The sequence below is a fragment of the Azolla caroliniana genome, unplaced genomic scaffold (genome assembly GCF_043228905.1).
Source record: "Azolla caroliniana isolate FFs.n. ecotype wild unplaced genomic scaffold, voAzoCaro1.0.p SCAF_5, whole genome shotgun sequence".
Taxonomy (NCBI): Eukaryota; Viridiplantae; Streptophyta; class Polypodiopsida; order Salviniales; family Salviniaceae; genus Azolla; species Azolla caroliniana.
The window spans coordinates 19,779,969-19,795,149 of NW_028230440.1; the positions used below are offsets into that span (position 1 = coordinate 19,779,969).

Genomic DNA, 15,181 nt, shown 5'->3' on the forward strand with positions numbered 1-15,181 from the left:
TCCTGCAAGGTGAGCTTGAGGAACAGGTGTACATGGTACAGCCCCCCGGATTTCACTCCAGAACGAACACGTCGGCAGTGTGCCGATTGAAGAAGTCCCTTTACGAACTGAAGCAAGCCCCGCGTGCCTGGAACGCGAAGATCACGCAACAACTGCGTTGGATGGGCTTTGCAATGTCAAAATCGGACTCTTCCTTATTCATTAGAAAAAGTCGACTCGGTCCGGTCCATATTTTACTATATGTTGATGACTTGGTCATCACCGGCGCCGACCTAGGTGAAATTGACCGCATGAAGCTCCAGCTTGCAGCATCGTTCGACATGAAGGATTTGGGGGATCTTCATTACTTCCTCGGGATCGAAGTGATCTGTACCCCCGAAGGCATATTGATCAGCCAACGCCATTATGTGTTGAGTATGCTCTTCAAATTCGAGATGGCCGACTGTAAGTCCGTCTCGACTCCTCTGGATAGAACCGTCAAGCTTCGCCCCAATTCCAGAAAGGTATGCGACCAGACAAGGTTCCAACAAATTGTCGGAAGCCTTATCTACTTGACAATCACCCAACCCGATCTCAGTTATCCGGTCGGGGTGATCAGTTAGTTCATGGTGCAACCTACCGAGGAGCACCTTCAGTGTGCGCAACGCGTACTGCGGTACGTAAGCGGCACTAGGGACCGGGGACTATTATACCGGACCCATACAACCCTCGTAGTTGGTCAGCTACACCGATGATGTTTGGGCTGGCAACGCCGCCGATTGCTGATCCACGTCCGAATACGCGTTCTCTCTTGGGAGTGTCGCGATAGCATGGAGCAGTAAGAAGCAGCCGACAGTTGCTCGACATGAAGCCATATGGTTGAAGCGGCTACTTAAGGACTTGCAAGAGGAGGTGTCCGATCCGACGACGATCTACTACGACAACCTCAGCAGCATCCAGCTCACGAAGAACCCTGTTTTCCACACACGGACCAAGCACATTGAGGTGCACTACCATTTTGTCCGTGAGCGTGTCCTTTCTGGTGAAGTCAAACTTCAATATGTTCCGACAAATCGGCAATCTACCGACATCTTCACCAAGCCCCTTGGTCTGGACAAGTTGCGGCAATTCTCAGGTGCGCTTGGGTTGCGTCACCTCGACGTGCCAAACTTGAGGGGGAGAATAGTCTCGAAAGACCAAGCAAGGGAGCAGGAAGGGAGTGGAAGAGGCCGTGACACCGAGTCGGATGACGAATTCGACTTCGGATCGGCTGAAGAAGTCGAGGGCGGATCCGCAGAAGAGTTCAAAATCGGACATAAGGGGAGCAGTCGAAAGAAAGTGTCGAAGCCAACCAAGCATGGGGGAGATGACGTCGTCAAGGGCGAGAAGACCGAAGACGAGTTGGAGATAGCCAACTCGGACGAGAGCGAAAACCGATCGGAGGTAGCCGAGTTGGTTCGGATGTTTGATTCGGATACACTAAATCAACTGAGGGCCAAGCGGAAAAGAAGGTAGCAGGAGAAGCGCCAACACCGCGACAACAAGGGAGTTGTGAAGGGTTGTGGGAACAGACAAGCCGACCAGAAGGGTCGAAGCGCGCGGAGTTGAACAAGCCGAGTAGCGCGAGCGAGGCGTGGAGCGAGGAGGAACCAGAGCGGTGATCCCGAAGATCCCGAAGAGCCTCAAGTTGAGCTTGAGAGGGAGTGTTGAGAGACAAGCTCAACATCGGCCGGATCGACTAAGCAAGCCGAGGACCGGATCGGTTGGGACCGATCGGTTAGGCCAGATCAGTACCGGTACGTAGACCGGTGCGTAGGAAGGCCAAATCGGTGCAGAAACCGGGAGGCCTTCAGAAAGATATTCCACAAGGAATATATTTGGGAGTTAGTGTAGGGGCTCCTTAATGAGCATTGAAGTATTGTCAATACTTCTGTCAGTCCGAAAAGGACTTGTATAAAAGTGTTCATTGAACACACACGATGTACAGATTGAGTATTATTTTGAATATAGTTCTGTTTTTACTCTCTCTCTCTGTCTCTCCCGTGCGTACTGTGCAAACCTAAGCTTTCCATTAAACCTGCGTTTTTTGTTGTTCGGTTTCCTATATTGCTTCCGCACACCATTCTTTTCAATATATTTATCTTTGTGTTTCTTTTGATCCTCAATGTCTCGATCTCTGTGTTTCTTATCCTCTTCATCTCTTTTCCTCTCTTTCCATCATTGCCATAGTCAAAGTTGTTGCTTCCATCTCTATCTCTGTGTTTCTTATCAACTTTGTCCCTTTCTCTGTGTTTCCTATCGTCTTAATCCCTATCTATGTGTTTTCTATCATCCTCTATATCTTTGTCTTTGTGTTTCTTTTGATCCTCAATGTCTCGATCTCTGTGTTTCTTATCCTCTTCATCTCTTTTCCTCTCTTTCCATCATTGCCATAGTCAAAGTTGTTGCTTCCATCTCTATCTTTGTGTTTCTTATCATCTTTGTCCCTTTCTCTGTGTTTCCTATCGTCTTAATCCCTATCTCTGTGTTTTCTATCATCCTCTATATCTCTGTCTTTGTGTTTCTTTTGATCCTCAATGTCTCGATCTCTGTGTTTCTTATCCTCTTCATCTCTTTTCCTCTCTTGCCATCATTGCCATAATCAAAGTTGTTGCTTCCAGACACGCTGTCGTGAAGATCCGTCACTACGCGCGGATCGTGAGGCGGAACCGCCGGGGTTCTGGACCGGAAGGATTTAGAGTCGATACAAGCTTTGGCGAGAAAGTACTTAAGATAGATTGGGAAAGAGAGAAGATGAGATTACACGATTGATTTGATAACGAAATTCTTCTTCTTAATTTTCATAAAAAAAATCGTGTTTTTCTCCTCCCCCTTCCCTCTTTTATAGATGCTCTCATGCATATGATGCATGTGAGGGTACAAGACATGCATAAATTGCATGTTTGCCATTTGGCGCTTAAGTATTACATGTGGTGCATGCTAACCATGTCACTCATTTTAGCACTCATGGATGAGAATTTACATGTAAAAGTACAATGATAGAAATATAATTTCAACTAAATATTATGGCTTAATGGTAAGCCATTTGACTCCTAACTTGGAGGTGCAAGGTTCGAATCCATACTTGCCCTCCTTGTATATGTAAAATATGTATATATTTTTATATATTTATTTTATCTAGTCGCCGGTTCGCCAGATACCGTCGCCGGATACCGGTGCCGCATGCCGCCGCCGGATTGCCGTCGGATGCCGTCGGATCACCGGCTCCATCGCCGGTCTGGTTTTGGTTGGCCAAAAACCTATATATTTTTATATATTTATTTTATCTAGTCGCCGGTTCGCCAGATACCGTCGCCGGTTCGCCGGATACCGTCGCCGGATGCCTTCGCCGGATACCGGTGCCGCATGCCGCCGCCGGATTGCGGTCGGATGCCGTCGGATCACCGGCTCCATCGCCGGTCTGGTTTTGGTTGGCCAAAACCCTTTTTGAGTAGTTAGCCACCTCCACTCTAAGTTCAAGTTACCTTGAACTCTCTATGCTCCACACATAGACACAAAGATAATATCTTTTGCTCCACCTTATATATGATGAGAGCCGTATTTGTCGTGCCTATGTGGGATATCTCACAATTTTCTCTTTTCTTTTCACAAACTTTACACCCTCATATCTTGACATTTAGTTGTCCATTTCTCGTGTAATAAAGTGCATTCGAAACCTCTATCATTTTGTACTTAGATATTAAAAATGTTATCTTCACAATTATTGTATTACATGATTCATACTTGATTTTGTACGTTTTATGGGATTTTTACACTATTGCCGAAAATCTTCACGACAACGCTTCTAGAGATATCATTGTCTTCATTGCTTCAACTTTGACATCATCGTCTTCAGCCCTCTTGTTGTCATCGTCAACACTACTTTGTCTAGCCTTCATCCTCGTCAACACTACCTTGCATGGTCTTTCTCTTGTTGTCGTCATTAACACTACTTTGCCTAGCCTTCATTGTAGTCAACACTACCTTGCATGGTCTTACATTATCATCATTGTTCCGCCCTCGTACTTTGAGTTCCACGTTTGTAACCTTATTGGTCATAGCCTCGTCATCTATGCTCTTTCGTAATCCAAGGTTGGTGTGTTCGTGACAATTTATCTATGTTGCATGCATACAATGCCTCATAGATTTTCATGATTACAAAACATGTGTTAAGACTCACAACCATGGATATCTATTATTGAATATTTCATTGAGAATGAGGGTATAGCACATGGGGGACAACAATTACGGCACGTGGTGACAATTACTAGATAGATGTAATCCACCCAAGCTTCCTCTCTTTTCATGTGTTCAACAATGGGTTTTCTTATGGCACAAAGCATTCTCAAGATGCAGTGTGCTCATGGGAGGAAAAGCATAAAACTCCAGGTTTTTGAAGGGTTGAATGTTAGGATGAAGGAACCACTAGAAGGATAAGACAAGATGAGAATTAAAGATAACAAAAATATATAGGTTAATTGGCAAGAGCTAACCTTTAGAAGAAGAAGGTAAACGGTTTGAATCGTGTGGACACGATGTGAATGGATATTGGACATAACGATCAATACTCTTCTCAATTGCATGCAAAAAGGAAAAAACTCTTCTCTGGAGCCATGGGGGGATAAGTATAGATGCTTAAAGAAGGATTTACTATTTTTATTTGCTTGAGGAGCAAAATGAGCCTATAAAAAGAACGAGAGCGCTTAGTATTGGGGATCAAATTTTGGATGAGGCATAAGCGTTGCCAAAATTTCAAATTGACTCGGGATTGCGGATCAAGAGGGTGTGGTGTGTAAGACCAATGATAAGAGGCGATGTGGTTGTCGTCTATTGGGAAGTTGCACCAAGATGAAGGAAGTTCCCAATTGTCTTAGATTTGGACTAGCTATATATTTTCTCAACCCAATTATATTAAATTTGGACCCTCGTCTTTGTCTACATATTATCTTTACCATGAAAACCTATCCTCTCATGACTCTTATGTAAACATACACCCATACATATTCATTGATGGTTACGTCGGCGGCACCATGGAGCTACTATGGGAATGACACAAAAGAAGGGAGAATGACATGAATGTCGAATGACGACACGAAGATTCATTCACCTTGCATCATTACGACCAAATCAATTGTTATGTTACAACTTCACCCTAGTTAGTGGTGTGACTTAGTAGAAACGCTTAGAGTTATGTTAGGGGAAAATGTATTCTCTCACTCACCTATAGGACAAACTTTTTGACATATCATAGGTTCGTATCAACAACATGAACCAATTAACCTTAGTCCAAAAACGCCACATCACTTAGTATTAAATGGGTAGATTTACCTTGCGGCGTAAGGGTTGTACATGACTAGAATTGTCATGTCACCTAGATGAACATGAATTCAAGTTCTCATACACTTTGCACTTTTTCAAGAAACGACAAAATGGAAAACAAATGTTTCTTTCAACATCAAAAAATATAAATAATTTATTTAGATTCTTGCTTATCGTAAACCTTTTCTTCTTCGAACTCTCCTTGCTTATTGCATAGGTTAGTGGCGAAATATCATGGAAGAATACAAGAGTTGGCTTCATTTCCATCATTCTAATTGAGCTACTTGGTCATTGTCGCCCATGTTGCATGCATCCATATTCTGGAAAAGTTATAATGTGATCCACGAGATTTCTAATAACTAGCAATAGTTAATGGGTCTAATATCTTGGGACCCTCCCATTTATTAAAGGCATAAAATCAGCTAGATAAAGTCGGAGAAGCTAAATACAGGTTAATATACACATTGCACTTTGTGCGAGTATTTTAAAATGGTCCTCACATATGTTATATATTGTGATGATCAAGAAGAAGAAAATGAACATGATGACGATGACGTGTTTTCTGTATCATGATGATGCAACTAGAATTTGGCTTTCCTTTTCTTCTTCTTATATAAAGAGCCACAAAAGAGTGGAGAGCATGGACATCTTGTGACATCAACAAGAAGAAGACTATGAACAAGAATCTAAACACACCTTTATACGCGATGATGACGAAAGTGTTTTTTCTCCGTCCTCGAGGGCTCAATTTCAAAGGGACAAGTTATCGCAAACCTTTTTTAGTGTGGAGCTATAAGTGACTTTTACTTTATGCAAATTCCTCCTATATAAAACGACAAGTGGTTGTTGCCCTTTTTCTTCTATAAAAGCATTAAATCCTTTTCATAAAAAGTAGAAGAAGTTGAGTGCCTTTTATTTGTTTCTGTAGATGAAAATCCATTAGTAAATTATTACATAATGTAACAAAAGATCTTTGGGCATAAATCATCTATTTATTAGATGTTATTCCGTGGAACACAACACGAAGCACATTGTCCAAAATGTGAAAGCCGTAGCCTTTACAACGACACCATCATGTTCAATGTACTTTGATTTCAGAAACTCGCCGAGGATCTTATGGGAATCCCTTCTCTTATACAATACACTAAAAAACAACATTTATGGCCTCTATCTGAAGGGGAGAGCTTATAGCATCAACTAACCTTCCTTTACCACTAATGAGAGTTCAAGGAAAAAGGTACCCCTATGACTTAAAGCATAGGGTATTAGTTTAATTTTTGAAGCTCGTAAAGGGAACAAAATCCGACACAAACATAGAGGTGCCCTTCTCATGTTTCCATGCACGGAATGGAAGCTCCAACAAATTTCCAAAAATAAATTCTCGAGCACATAGAATCTTATGTGTAGTGAAGTGTGGCTTTACCCGTTTCTTTTAGATCACACGGAGTATCCATAAAGAAATGCATGCCAATCATGGCACAATATTTCCTTGGTCACAAATAATTGGTGGGGAGGAGGTATTTATTGGAACAATATGATTGGATCCGACATTGAAAGAAGCAATACCTCTTAGGCTAGAGAAAGGAATCTGAGTAGTTTTGCCACAAGTAATGGGGTTGTGCCCAAGTCCTTGCAATTCTTCCCTACAATTCTCTTAGGGGTAAAGTTATTGAACCGATCTTAAATGATACGCAAACTTGTCGGCAAGTAAAATAAAAGTAAAGGGAAAAGAGGAGGTATAATGCTAGTCGAATCACGACTGATATGGTCATGTCAACAAATCAAGAGACCGTGTGACCCCAGTTTGATACACCGACGTGACATGCAATGTACGAAAGGTGACAAATATGAGGTATAACGAATATGTACGTCAAAGATCTGGACCCAAGACCTCATATTGAATGGCATTCCATTAGGGTAAGCGGATCAACAAGAGGCATCAAACGAAGGTGTCGACTCAACAGTTCTTACGGCTGGAAAAGTCAAAGATCTGGACCCAAGGCCTTGCATCAAATAGCTTTCCATTAGGGTAAGGGGGATCAACAAGAGGCATGAAAACGGAGGTCTCAACTTAACAATTCTTACGTCTCGATCGAGCGTTAACAATGTGTAGTGGAACTAGAAAAGAGGAGCAAGTTCGAGTGTCTCGGAGTCAAAGTGGGTGCGTTGCGTTGGCCCTTTTCCGACGAGTGGAGGCGGGGAGCGCTTCACCATTTTGCCATTCATTTTCATCGGCGACACGGCCTGGTGTGTGTTTGCTGGACGAGGCCCCTGAGATGGCATAGAGGAACAGATCGGTTGCACCCATGGATCCAACAAAAAACACCCAAGTCCAAGTCCAAGTCCAAAGTCCAGGAGGAGGTGGAATGATTGATTGATTGATCCCATCAATCATTCCTCTATTTCTCTCTTGTATCAGAGAAAGAGAGAGAAGAGAGAGAGAGAGAGAGAGAGAAGAGAGAGGAGATAAGAGACATAGAGAGAGAGAGAGAGAGGAGAGAAGGGAAGAGAGAGAGAGAGAGAGAGAGAGAGAGGGAGGGAGAGAGAGAGGAGAGAGATTATATTATCGTCTTCGGAGGTCAAATATGACCTATGAGAAGGGAAGAGAGAGAGGGAGAGAGAGAAAGGACAGAAGAGAAGAGAGAGAGAGAGAGAGAAAGGACAGAAGAGAAGGGAGAGAAGAGAGAGAGAGAGAGAGAGAGAGAGAGAGAGAGAGAGAGAGAGAGAGAGAGAAGAGAGAGAGAGAGAGAAAGGAGAGAAGAGAGAGAGAAAGGAGAGAAGAGAAGGGAGAGAAGAGAGAGACAGAGAGAAGAGAAGGGAGAGAGAGAAGAGAGAGAGAAGAGGAGAGAGAGAGAAGAGAAGGGAGAGAGAGAAGAGAGAGAGAAGAGGAGAGAGAGAGAGAAGAGAAGAGAGAGAGAAGAGGAGAGAAGAGAGAGAGAAGAGGAGAGAAGAGAGAGAGAAGAGAGAGAGAAGAGGAGAGAGAGAGAAGAGGAGAGAGAGAGAAGAGGAGAGAGAGAGGAGAGAAGAGGCCCCATGAAAGCAGAAGATTTTGTGGACAGAATTATTAATTGTATGTGAGTTTATTTTATTTTATTTTAATTATTTTTTGTTTTTATTTGATTCATTTTTTCTGGTAATGGAAAAATGGAGGAGTTAGAGAGAGAGAGAGACCCTCTCTCTCTCAGTCTCTGAGAAACAGAGAGAGAAAGACAGAGACAGAAAGACAGAGAGAAACAGAGAGAGATTGAGTAACAGTAAGAAAAGACATACATACATACATACATACATATATGATATATTACATACAATCACAGTAACAAAAAACTGTGCTGTGCACTCTGTCTCTCTGTCTTTCTTTCTTCTGCTGCTTTCAATCTCCTCCCTCCTTTCTCTGATTCTTCTTCTGATTCTTTTGCCCTTGCCTGATTACAACTTCTATGGCTGCTTGCCCCTCTAGATTCCTTCCACACGTTGTTTCTTGCTCATCATCATCATCATCATCATCATCATCATCACCATCCTCACACCACCATCGCCATATCCATATCCATTGCCGTCTTCATCATCAGAATCGACCAGTTCATCGTCTTCTTCATCCTTAAAAATAAAAAGAAAAAGAAAAATCAGAGATCTTCCACCACGAATTCCTTTTTATTTTTTTGTTTTGGCTCCACTTCTCTGTTGATCACACACTCTACACAGGTATGCCTCCTATCATTTCAATGTCATGAACTCTGCTTTCTTCTTTCACATCTTACATGCTAACACTCCATGGCTTCCAACTCTCTTGCCTTTTTATGTGCTCTTCTCTCATCATCAACAAACAGCAGGGAATTCGTCAACAATCTCAACATCGAGTTCGTTTTCATCTCGTTGATGATCATTTCATACGTTAGACAGGTATGCCTTTTTGTATGTATGCGTCTATTTATTTGTTTTCTATGTCTTTTGCTGTTCAGATTTTGTATGCTATCTGTAGAAACAACATGGCTCAAAAATATACTGTTTTCTGTGCGTCTTGTTCATCATCATCATCATCATCATCATCATTTTCTTCTTCTTCTTCCTTATTAATCAAACTGTACACCCACAGCCCTTTCTTATTTCATGAAATGAATCTACTTTGTTATGCTTGTTTTCTGTGCCTTTGAAAAGAAATATTACCATGGCTTAAAACCTCTCATTTGAGTTTTGAATGCCTCTCGCCTCCCAGATCTTTGGATTTTGGATGATTCCTTGAAGGGAACTCCATGACTTAAAACTCTTCTGTTTGATCTCCTTCTTGTGTAACCTCATCAACACCAAGAACTGCCCAAAAAACATCATCATCATCATCTTGCTCTTACTTCAAAATCTTACATTTTGTATGCCTCTTTTTTTCTTTCTTTGTATGTTGTTTTGTCCATTCCGAAGGGAACTCATGATATGTCTGTTTTTGTGCTTCTTGCTGGTAATTATTACACCACTATCTCCATCAACAATAAGATGTTAGTCGATAACAAGATCTTTGCGGCATCATCATCATATCTTCATAATCATTTTCAACAGCAACACTAGCAAGCTATTCATTTGCATCATCATCAATGCCTTCGTCAGAGTCCTCGTCATTATCATATACTTGTTGATCATACATACTATATACAGATACCCCTTTCTTACCTCGTGGTGTGTTTTTATTTATTGCATGGTATGATTCTGCGCCCTTGTTCTGATTTTTGTGTCCTTTCCAAAGAAATTCAATGTCTCCAACGTCATCTGATTTACCTCATCATCATCTTGAACAGTAATAATGTCACCAACATCCATATCCTCATTATCAACACCTGCATCATCTTTTTTTTTTCTTCTTTTTCTTCTTGTTGTTGTTGATCACACTGTTCAAATGTATTTTCCTGGCACTTTTGAGTATTTTGTGAAATGCCTCGTTGGCAGCATGTGATTCCCATTTTTGTCTTAGCAACCCCAATGAAATTTCAAACCCTTCCGTTTTGTATGCTTCCTGAAGGAAATTCCACGACTTCTGCGTGTCTTTCCGTTCATGGACATTATGCAACCAAAATGTGCTCTTCTGCCAAGCTTCTTTCTCTGAATGTAAGACATATAAGCATGAAAGTGTCTGATCTGCCTTTGTTTTAATGAAATTACAGGTTTAGAGGGCAGAACATACAGGCCAAATCACAAGCTTTTCCTTCCAAAGGGAAGAACCTCAAATGTCAAAACTCTTCTGTTTTGTATGATTTCTGATGGAAATTCCATAAGTTGAACTTGTCACTCCACTTGACTTAAAAACTATGGAGGCTTCTACAAACTCTTCCACTTTATCAACCTTGTCTGCTCCAATTGATGATACAAATAAGCTTGACAGTTTCTCGGTCCATCTTGGTTCTGAGGAAATTACATATATAGAGAGCAGAACAAGTGATAGATCCCTTAAAACTTCGTGGATTCATCGAATAAAGTCTACAGATGATGTATTCTCTAGAAGTTGCTCCCTGCAAGCATGCGGTCCTGTCAAATGTTCCGAAAAATCATGCAAGGATATAATGCACTGTGTTGAAAATCGAGGTACTGTTTTTTCAAGAAGCGATAGCTTGATCAATGAACAAGAAGTCAAATCCTTTTGGAAAGTCACTGCAGGAGCTTCTTTGCATGCAGGAAACATGAATCATGTTGGAGAACAGAAGGAATTCGATGTTTCGGGTGCATCGGATGTCTTGGATACAGATAATGAGGGGTTGTTAAACAAAGAAAATGCAGGAGTGTTGCGGTCAAGCTTTGGATTTGGCCCTAAACCTAATCAGCTCTCACACAATTTATGTCAAACCTTTTCTGGTTATAATCCTGATAGTACTAGAGTAGAGATGATTGCACCAATTGGACTGAGAAAACCTCCAATGCCACCAGTTTTAAACAAGCTCATGTTTAATCTAAGGCACCCTAGTGAAACGAGTAGAGGATTCTCATTGTGTCCTACCTTAGCTAGTGATTTATGCATACATTCAAATCAGCAAATTTCATGCAATGAATTATTGTTTCAGAAACCACAGGCTGTCATTGGGAAGTCTACTTTAGGTGAACATGTTCATGGGTTAGTAATGCCTGACTGCAGCCAAGCACCATCAAGTTCCATGGAAAGAGAAGATTGTGGAAAAGCACCTTCTGAAATTACCTCTTCAATTCTCATGGGGGAAAGAAGCCATGCAAAAAATAATAATATCATCATAGCAGAAAGTCAGCCTTCTGAAGATTCTTTACCTGATCTGTCTTTAAATGTTTCACATGGTACTATAGGGATTAAATCTCGGGAATCATCCAAAAGAATAACTACTAGGTTCAGTGGATTACATGGGAATGCCTTGACTACCCTCAATTTGTTTGTAGAGTCATCAAATGGTTCCAAAAATGCTGAAGATAAACCATATAATAAAGCACATTATTCAATGGAAAATCACGCAATAGCCAATGAAGGCAAAGCTCTTGTTAGAGACATTGATTACGGTCTAATGCTTGGTCTGAATATTGATATCTCTACTTGTGAAATAGGCAAACAGACTCTACCAATGAAAATGCATCTTCAGTCTGAAAACTGTGAGAAAGTAGCGAAAATAAATACTGAACGTGTATCTCAAATTCTAGATATGAATATGAGCCCCGAGCCTAATGAAAAAGACGAAGATACTTCATATGTTTCTGATGGTAAGACAAAATCATTCCATGCATGAGTAAATTCTCATATTCTGGATTGAATTAAAAATATACTCAGGTTCTAAGTTAGAACTCTATTTATGCAGCTTTTAAAGGAGGGATGGAAGTGGATCTTGATACTTCTGAGAGACTTGAGTCAAATACTGAACATATATCTCTATTTTTGGATATGAATCTGAAGGCCATGCCAAATGTCATTGACAAACAGACCATAATCGTTCCGCATGGTAAGAAAAAAATTAATTGTATGCAAGAGCAGATTGTCATGCTCATTGTCCGAGCTATAGATAATTGTTAATTAGAGTTTAATGGTTTTATTCTCAAGATGGGAGAATGAAAATAAGATCCAAATCCTTTTTGTACAGTATTCTTTTTTAGAACACACATTTACACTACTCCACATCAGGGAAAGTAGTACACAATAGTTTCTCCTTGGTATCAGGGATCCCATGGTATAAAATCTGACGATATAAAACTGGATCTGGGCCATTTACTTGTCCCATATCCATATTGTCAGTGCTCGTTGTTAATGTTTGCTCTGAAGTGTTCCCTGCTGAAACAAGGCATTTCTGAAGTGAATTGTTCTGGGATAGTACTGGTTACTGCAGACCACAATACTAGCTATAGCCATAGATTATTATGGTGGCATGCTCAACAACATATCCATAATCATCCGAGGCCTTTTCTTTTCTAGGATTCCTTTTCTTGCAACCAAGGAGGATTGGAAGTCATTGTTCAACTTCAGAGGGAAGTCTTCTTGGCTAGGTTTATTATGTATGGGCAAGTCTGCTAGGATTATTTCTTGCAACCAAGGAGGAGCAGAAATTATTAATTCGACTTCAGGGGAAAGTTTTCTTGGCTAGATTTATTATGCCTGGATTGTTTTCCAGGGTAACAACCTTGCTAGCCCTTTCTAAAGCTAGCCTACTCTATCCCCCTTATCATGGTAGGAATTGGAAGGCAATGGATGTAGGAGCAGAGGTCTATCTATCAAAATTTTTGGGCTAGAGTGAGGTTTTCGCCATCCTTGGGTCACCTCTCAAATAGGTCTCTGTCCAATGCATGTTGTGAATCCAGTGAATGTTTTATTATTTCATGAATACTTGCTCATCTGATCCTACTTGTGGGTTCCATATAGTTTTATGATGATCACCGTCTGTATTTAAGGATTACCATGTGTATGTAAGGCTCGTTCTGAGATTTGAGATCTATATATTTAATGGATGAGCATTTTTGGATGGGGTGTTGCATGTACCACTATCTAAAAGTGATTAAAAATATGTGGAGCTCAAGGATGGAGTTATGAAGTATTTACCTGTTGAAACATCATGCTTGTCATTTTGCTTATATTAGATTGATCCTGCTTTAAAGCCTTTATGACTGATAAGTAATATAGATGACCTCAAAATTATTGTACGTAATAGAGAACATTTTTCTTTATCCTTGGCGGTCAACAATTTTCTTATATTGTATTGCTCAAAAAGTTCCTAGGGAAGTATCACATATTCGATGATTCATTCTGCCTTTCAGAAGTTTTCGTGATACTTCTTATATAGATGGCTTTATCTGCAGGAATGTGCAAACAGACAGTTGGACTGCTGAAAGATCAAGAGCTACAACACTGTAAAGCAGGAAAGTTCTCTTCATCAAATATGATCATCCGCCAACCAAAACTAGCCTTAGATCTTAACAAAGAAAACACAGATATAATAAATTCTGATGAGATGGACATATTAAAGACTGCACATGATAATAGACTAAGGACAACAAATATTCTTGGCAAAAGGCGACAGGAGAGAGCTGAAGAATATGCTCTCCCAAGGAGAAGAGAGAGGCATAATGTAGTTAGAAGTCAGAAGAATTCAAGCAAACACCAAGTTTGGATTCAACGGTGGTATTCAGCTAGAACTCGTAATACAGATATCTCAGATCAGGCTTCTGCTCTTTTCAATGCCATGAAGGAAAAGGATGCTCTCAGATATCTGGCCCTTGGAGTCAAACAATTCAAAGATGGTGACGTTTGTAGAATATTTGCAGCAAGTACAACAGACATGATCCAGACTTCCACGGATCTTGGGCAAGCATTGGAAAGTTACGAAATGTCTTATATGAAAAGTTTACCTAGTGCAGCAGCCATGGCTATTGTTGGTACTGCAGCTAGGCAATTCTGTAATAAACAATCTCAGAAGAAGGGATCTTTCAGTTTTTGGTCAGGTTTTGGTAGTAATGGAAGGTCAAAAACTCAAATGACTGATCATCCATAAGTTAATACATCCAAATCCACCTCAGGTTTACACTTCTTTGTCTATCCATATAAGATTCTGAAGTTGGTATCCCTTGCATAAATCGTTTTGTATTTTTTTCTTTGTACTAGTTATATAGAAGTCCTAATAATATATAGATTTTCTCCAGGATGCAGGAGAAGGCTCATATTCTACTATCTCAATGCTGAATATTTTTTTTATTATCTACTATCTTCAGGGCTCTTTTTGAATCTGGGACTTACCTGTTTTAAATCTAAAAGTAATTGTATAAACGCTTCAGGACATTACCGAAGAAGAAATCTGTTCTTAACCCATGTAGAATATATACCATGTATCCACAAGCTTCATCTCACTTTCTGAAGCTAGTTTTACTTGGACTACTCCAGTTTACACTTTGACTCTTCTGGTTTAGTCTATCGGAAGTTGTAAAAGGTCCTACTAATGCTAAAAAAGAGCTTATTTCGACTAAAAGAAGTGTTATTGAAAAATAGCATGTTATTGAAAAATAACAGGTCTTCATCTGTAGTGGTTTTTTTTTCTATAATTATAGCGTCTGTAATATCTTGATATGCAAAAATCCTTGTGCCTGTGGAATATCGAGCTCAGTCCACTTGTAGAAGAATTGCATTACAGAGTTCTGTAAGTTCCAAGCCTAAAAGTTTCGTCTGTTTTCGACAAGAGATTGCATTTCTAGTGTTTGAACTTGCGCTTCGTTGGAAGGAGGTCAAGGGGAGACATTCAGGGGTGCTATGTCACATCTAGCATGTGAACCAACTCTCAAGTTTTGACTTTACAGCCAGGAACGAGGCTTAAGCTCATCCTATTACGTCTAGTGTGCCGACATATCTTTAGTTCAAAGAGAGGTTGAAGGACAT

The 15,181-nt window shown here is 40.5% G+C and overlaps 1 protein-coding gene across 2 annotated transcripts; it reads left to right on the forward strand.

Annotated features, from left to right (window-relative positions):
• Positions 1-9,214: 9,214 nt before the first annotated feature.
• LOC147864361 (uncharacterized) lies at positions 9,215-14,700 on the forward strand. Of its 2 annotated transcripts, none has more exons than XM_087320127.1 (4): positions 9,215-9,237; positions 10,485-12,033; positions 12,129-12,269; positions 13,615-14,470. In XM_087320127.1, the coding sequence occupies exons 2-4, from the start codon at positions 10,629-10,631 to the stop codon at positions 14,304-14,306; spliced, it is 2,238 nt and encodes a 745-aa protein (XP_087176253.1). In that variant the 5' UTR covers positions 9,215-9,237; positions 10,485-10,628; the 3' UTR covers positions 14,307-14,470. The 2 variants fall into 2 exon arrangements, with proteins under 2 accessions (XP_087176253.1, XP_087176255.1); XM_087320129.1 differs by lacking the exon at positions 9,215-9,237 and having other exon boundaries at positions 10,277-12,033; positions 13,615-14,331; positions 14,455-14,700.
• The last annotated feature ends 481 nt before the right edge of the window (positions 14,701-15,181 follow it).

Coding starts and splice junctions, on each gene's coding strand:
- LOC147864361 (XM_087320127.1), top strand. CDS start 10,629: ATGGAGGCTTCTACAAACTCTTCCACTTTATCAACCTTGTCTGCTCCA. Junction 12,034..12,128: donor TACTTCATATGTTTCTGATG/GTAAGACAAAAT, acceptor CTATTTATGCAG/CTTTTAAAGGAGGGATGGAA. Junction 12,270..13,614: donor GACCATAATCGTTCCGCATG/GTAAGAAAAAAA, acceptor CTTTATCTGCAG/GAATGTGCAAACAGACAGTT.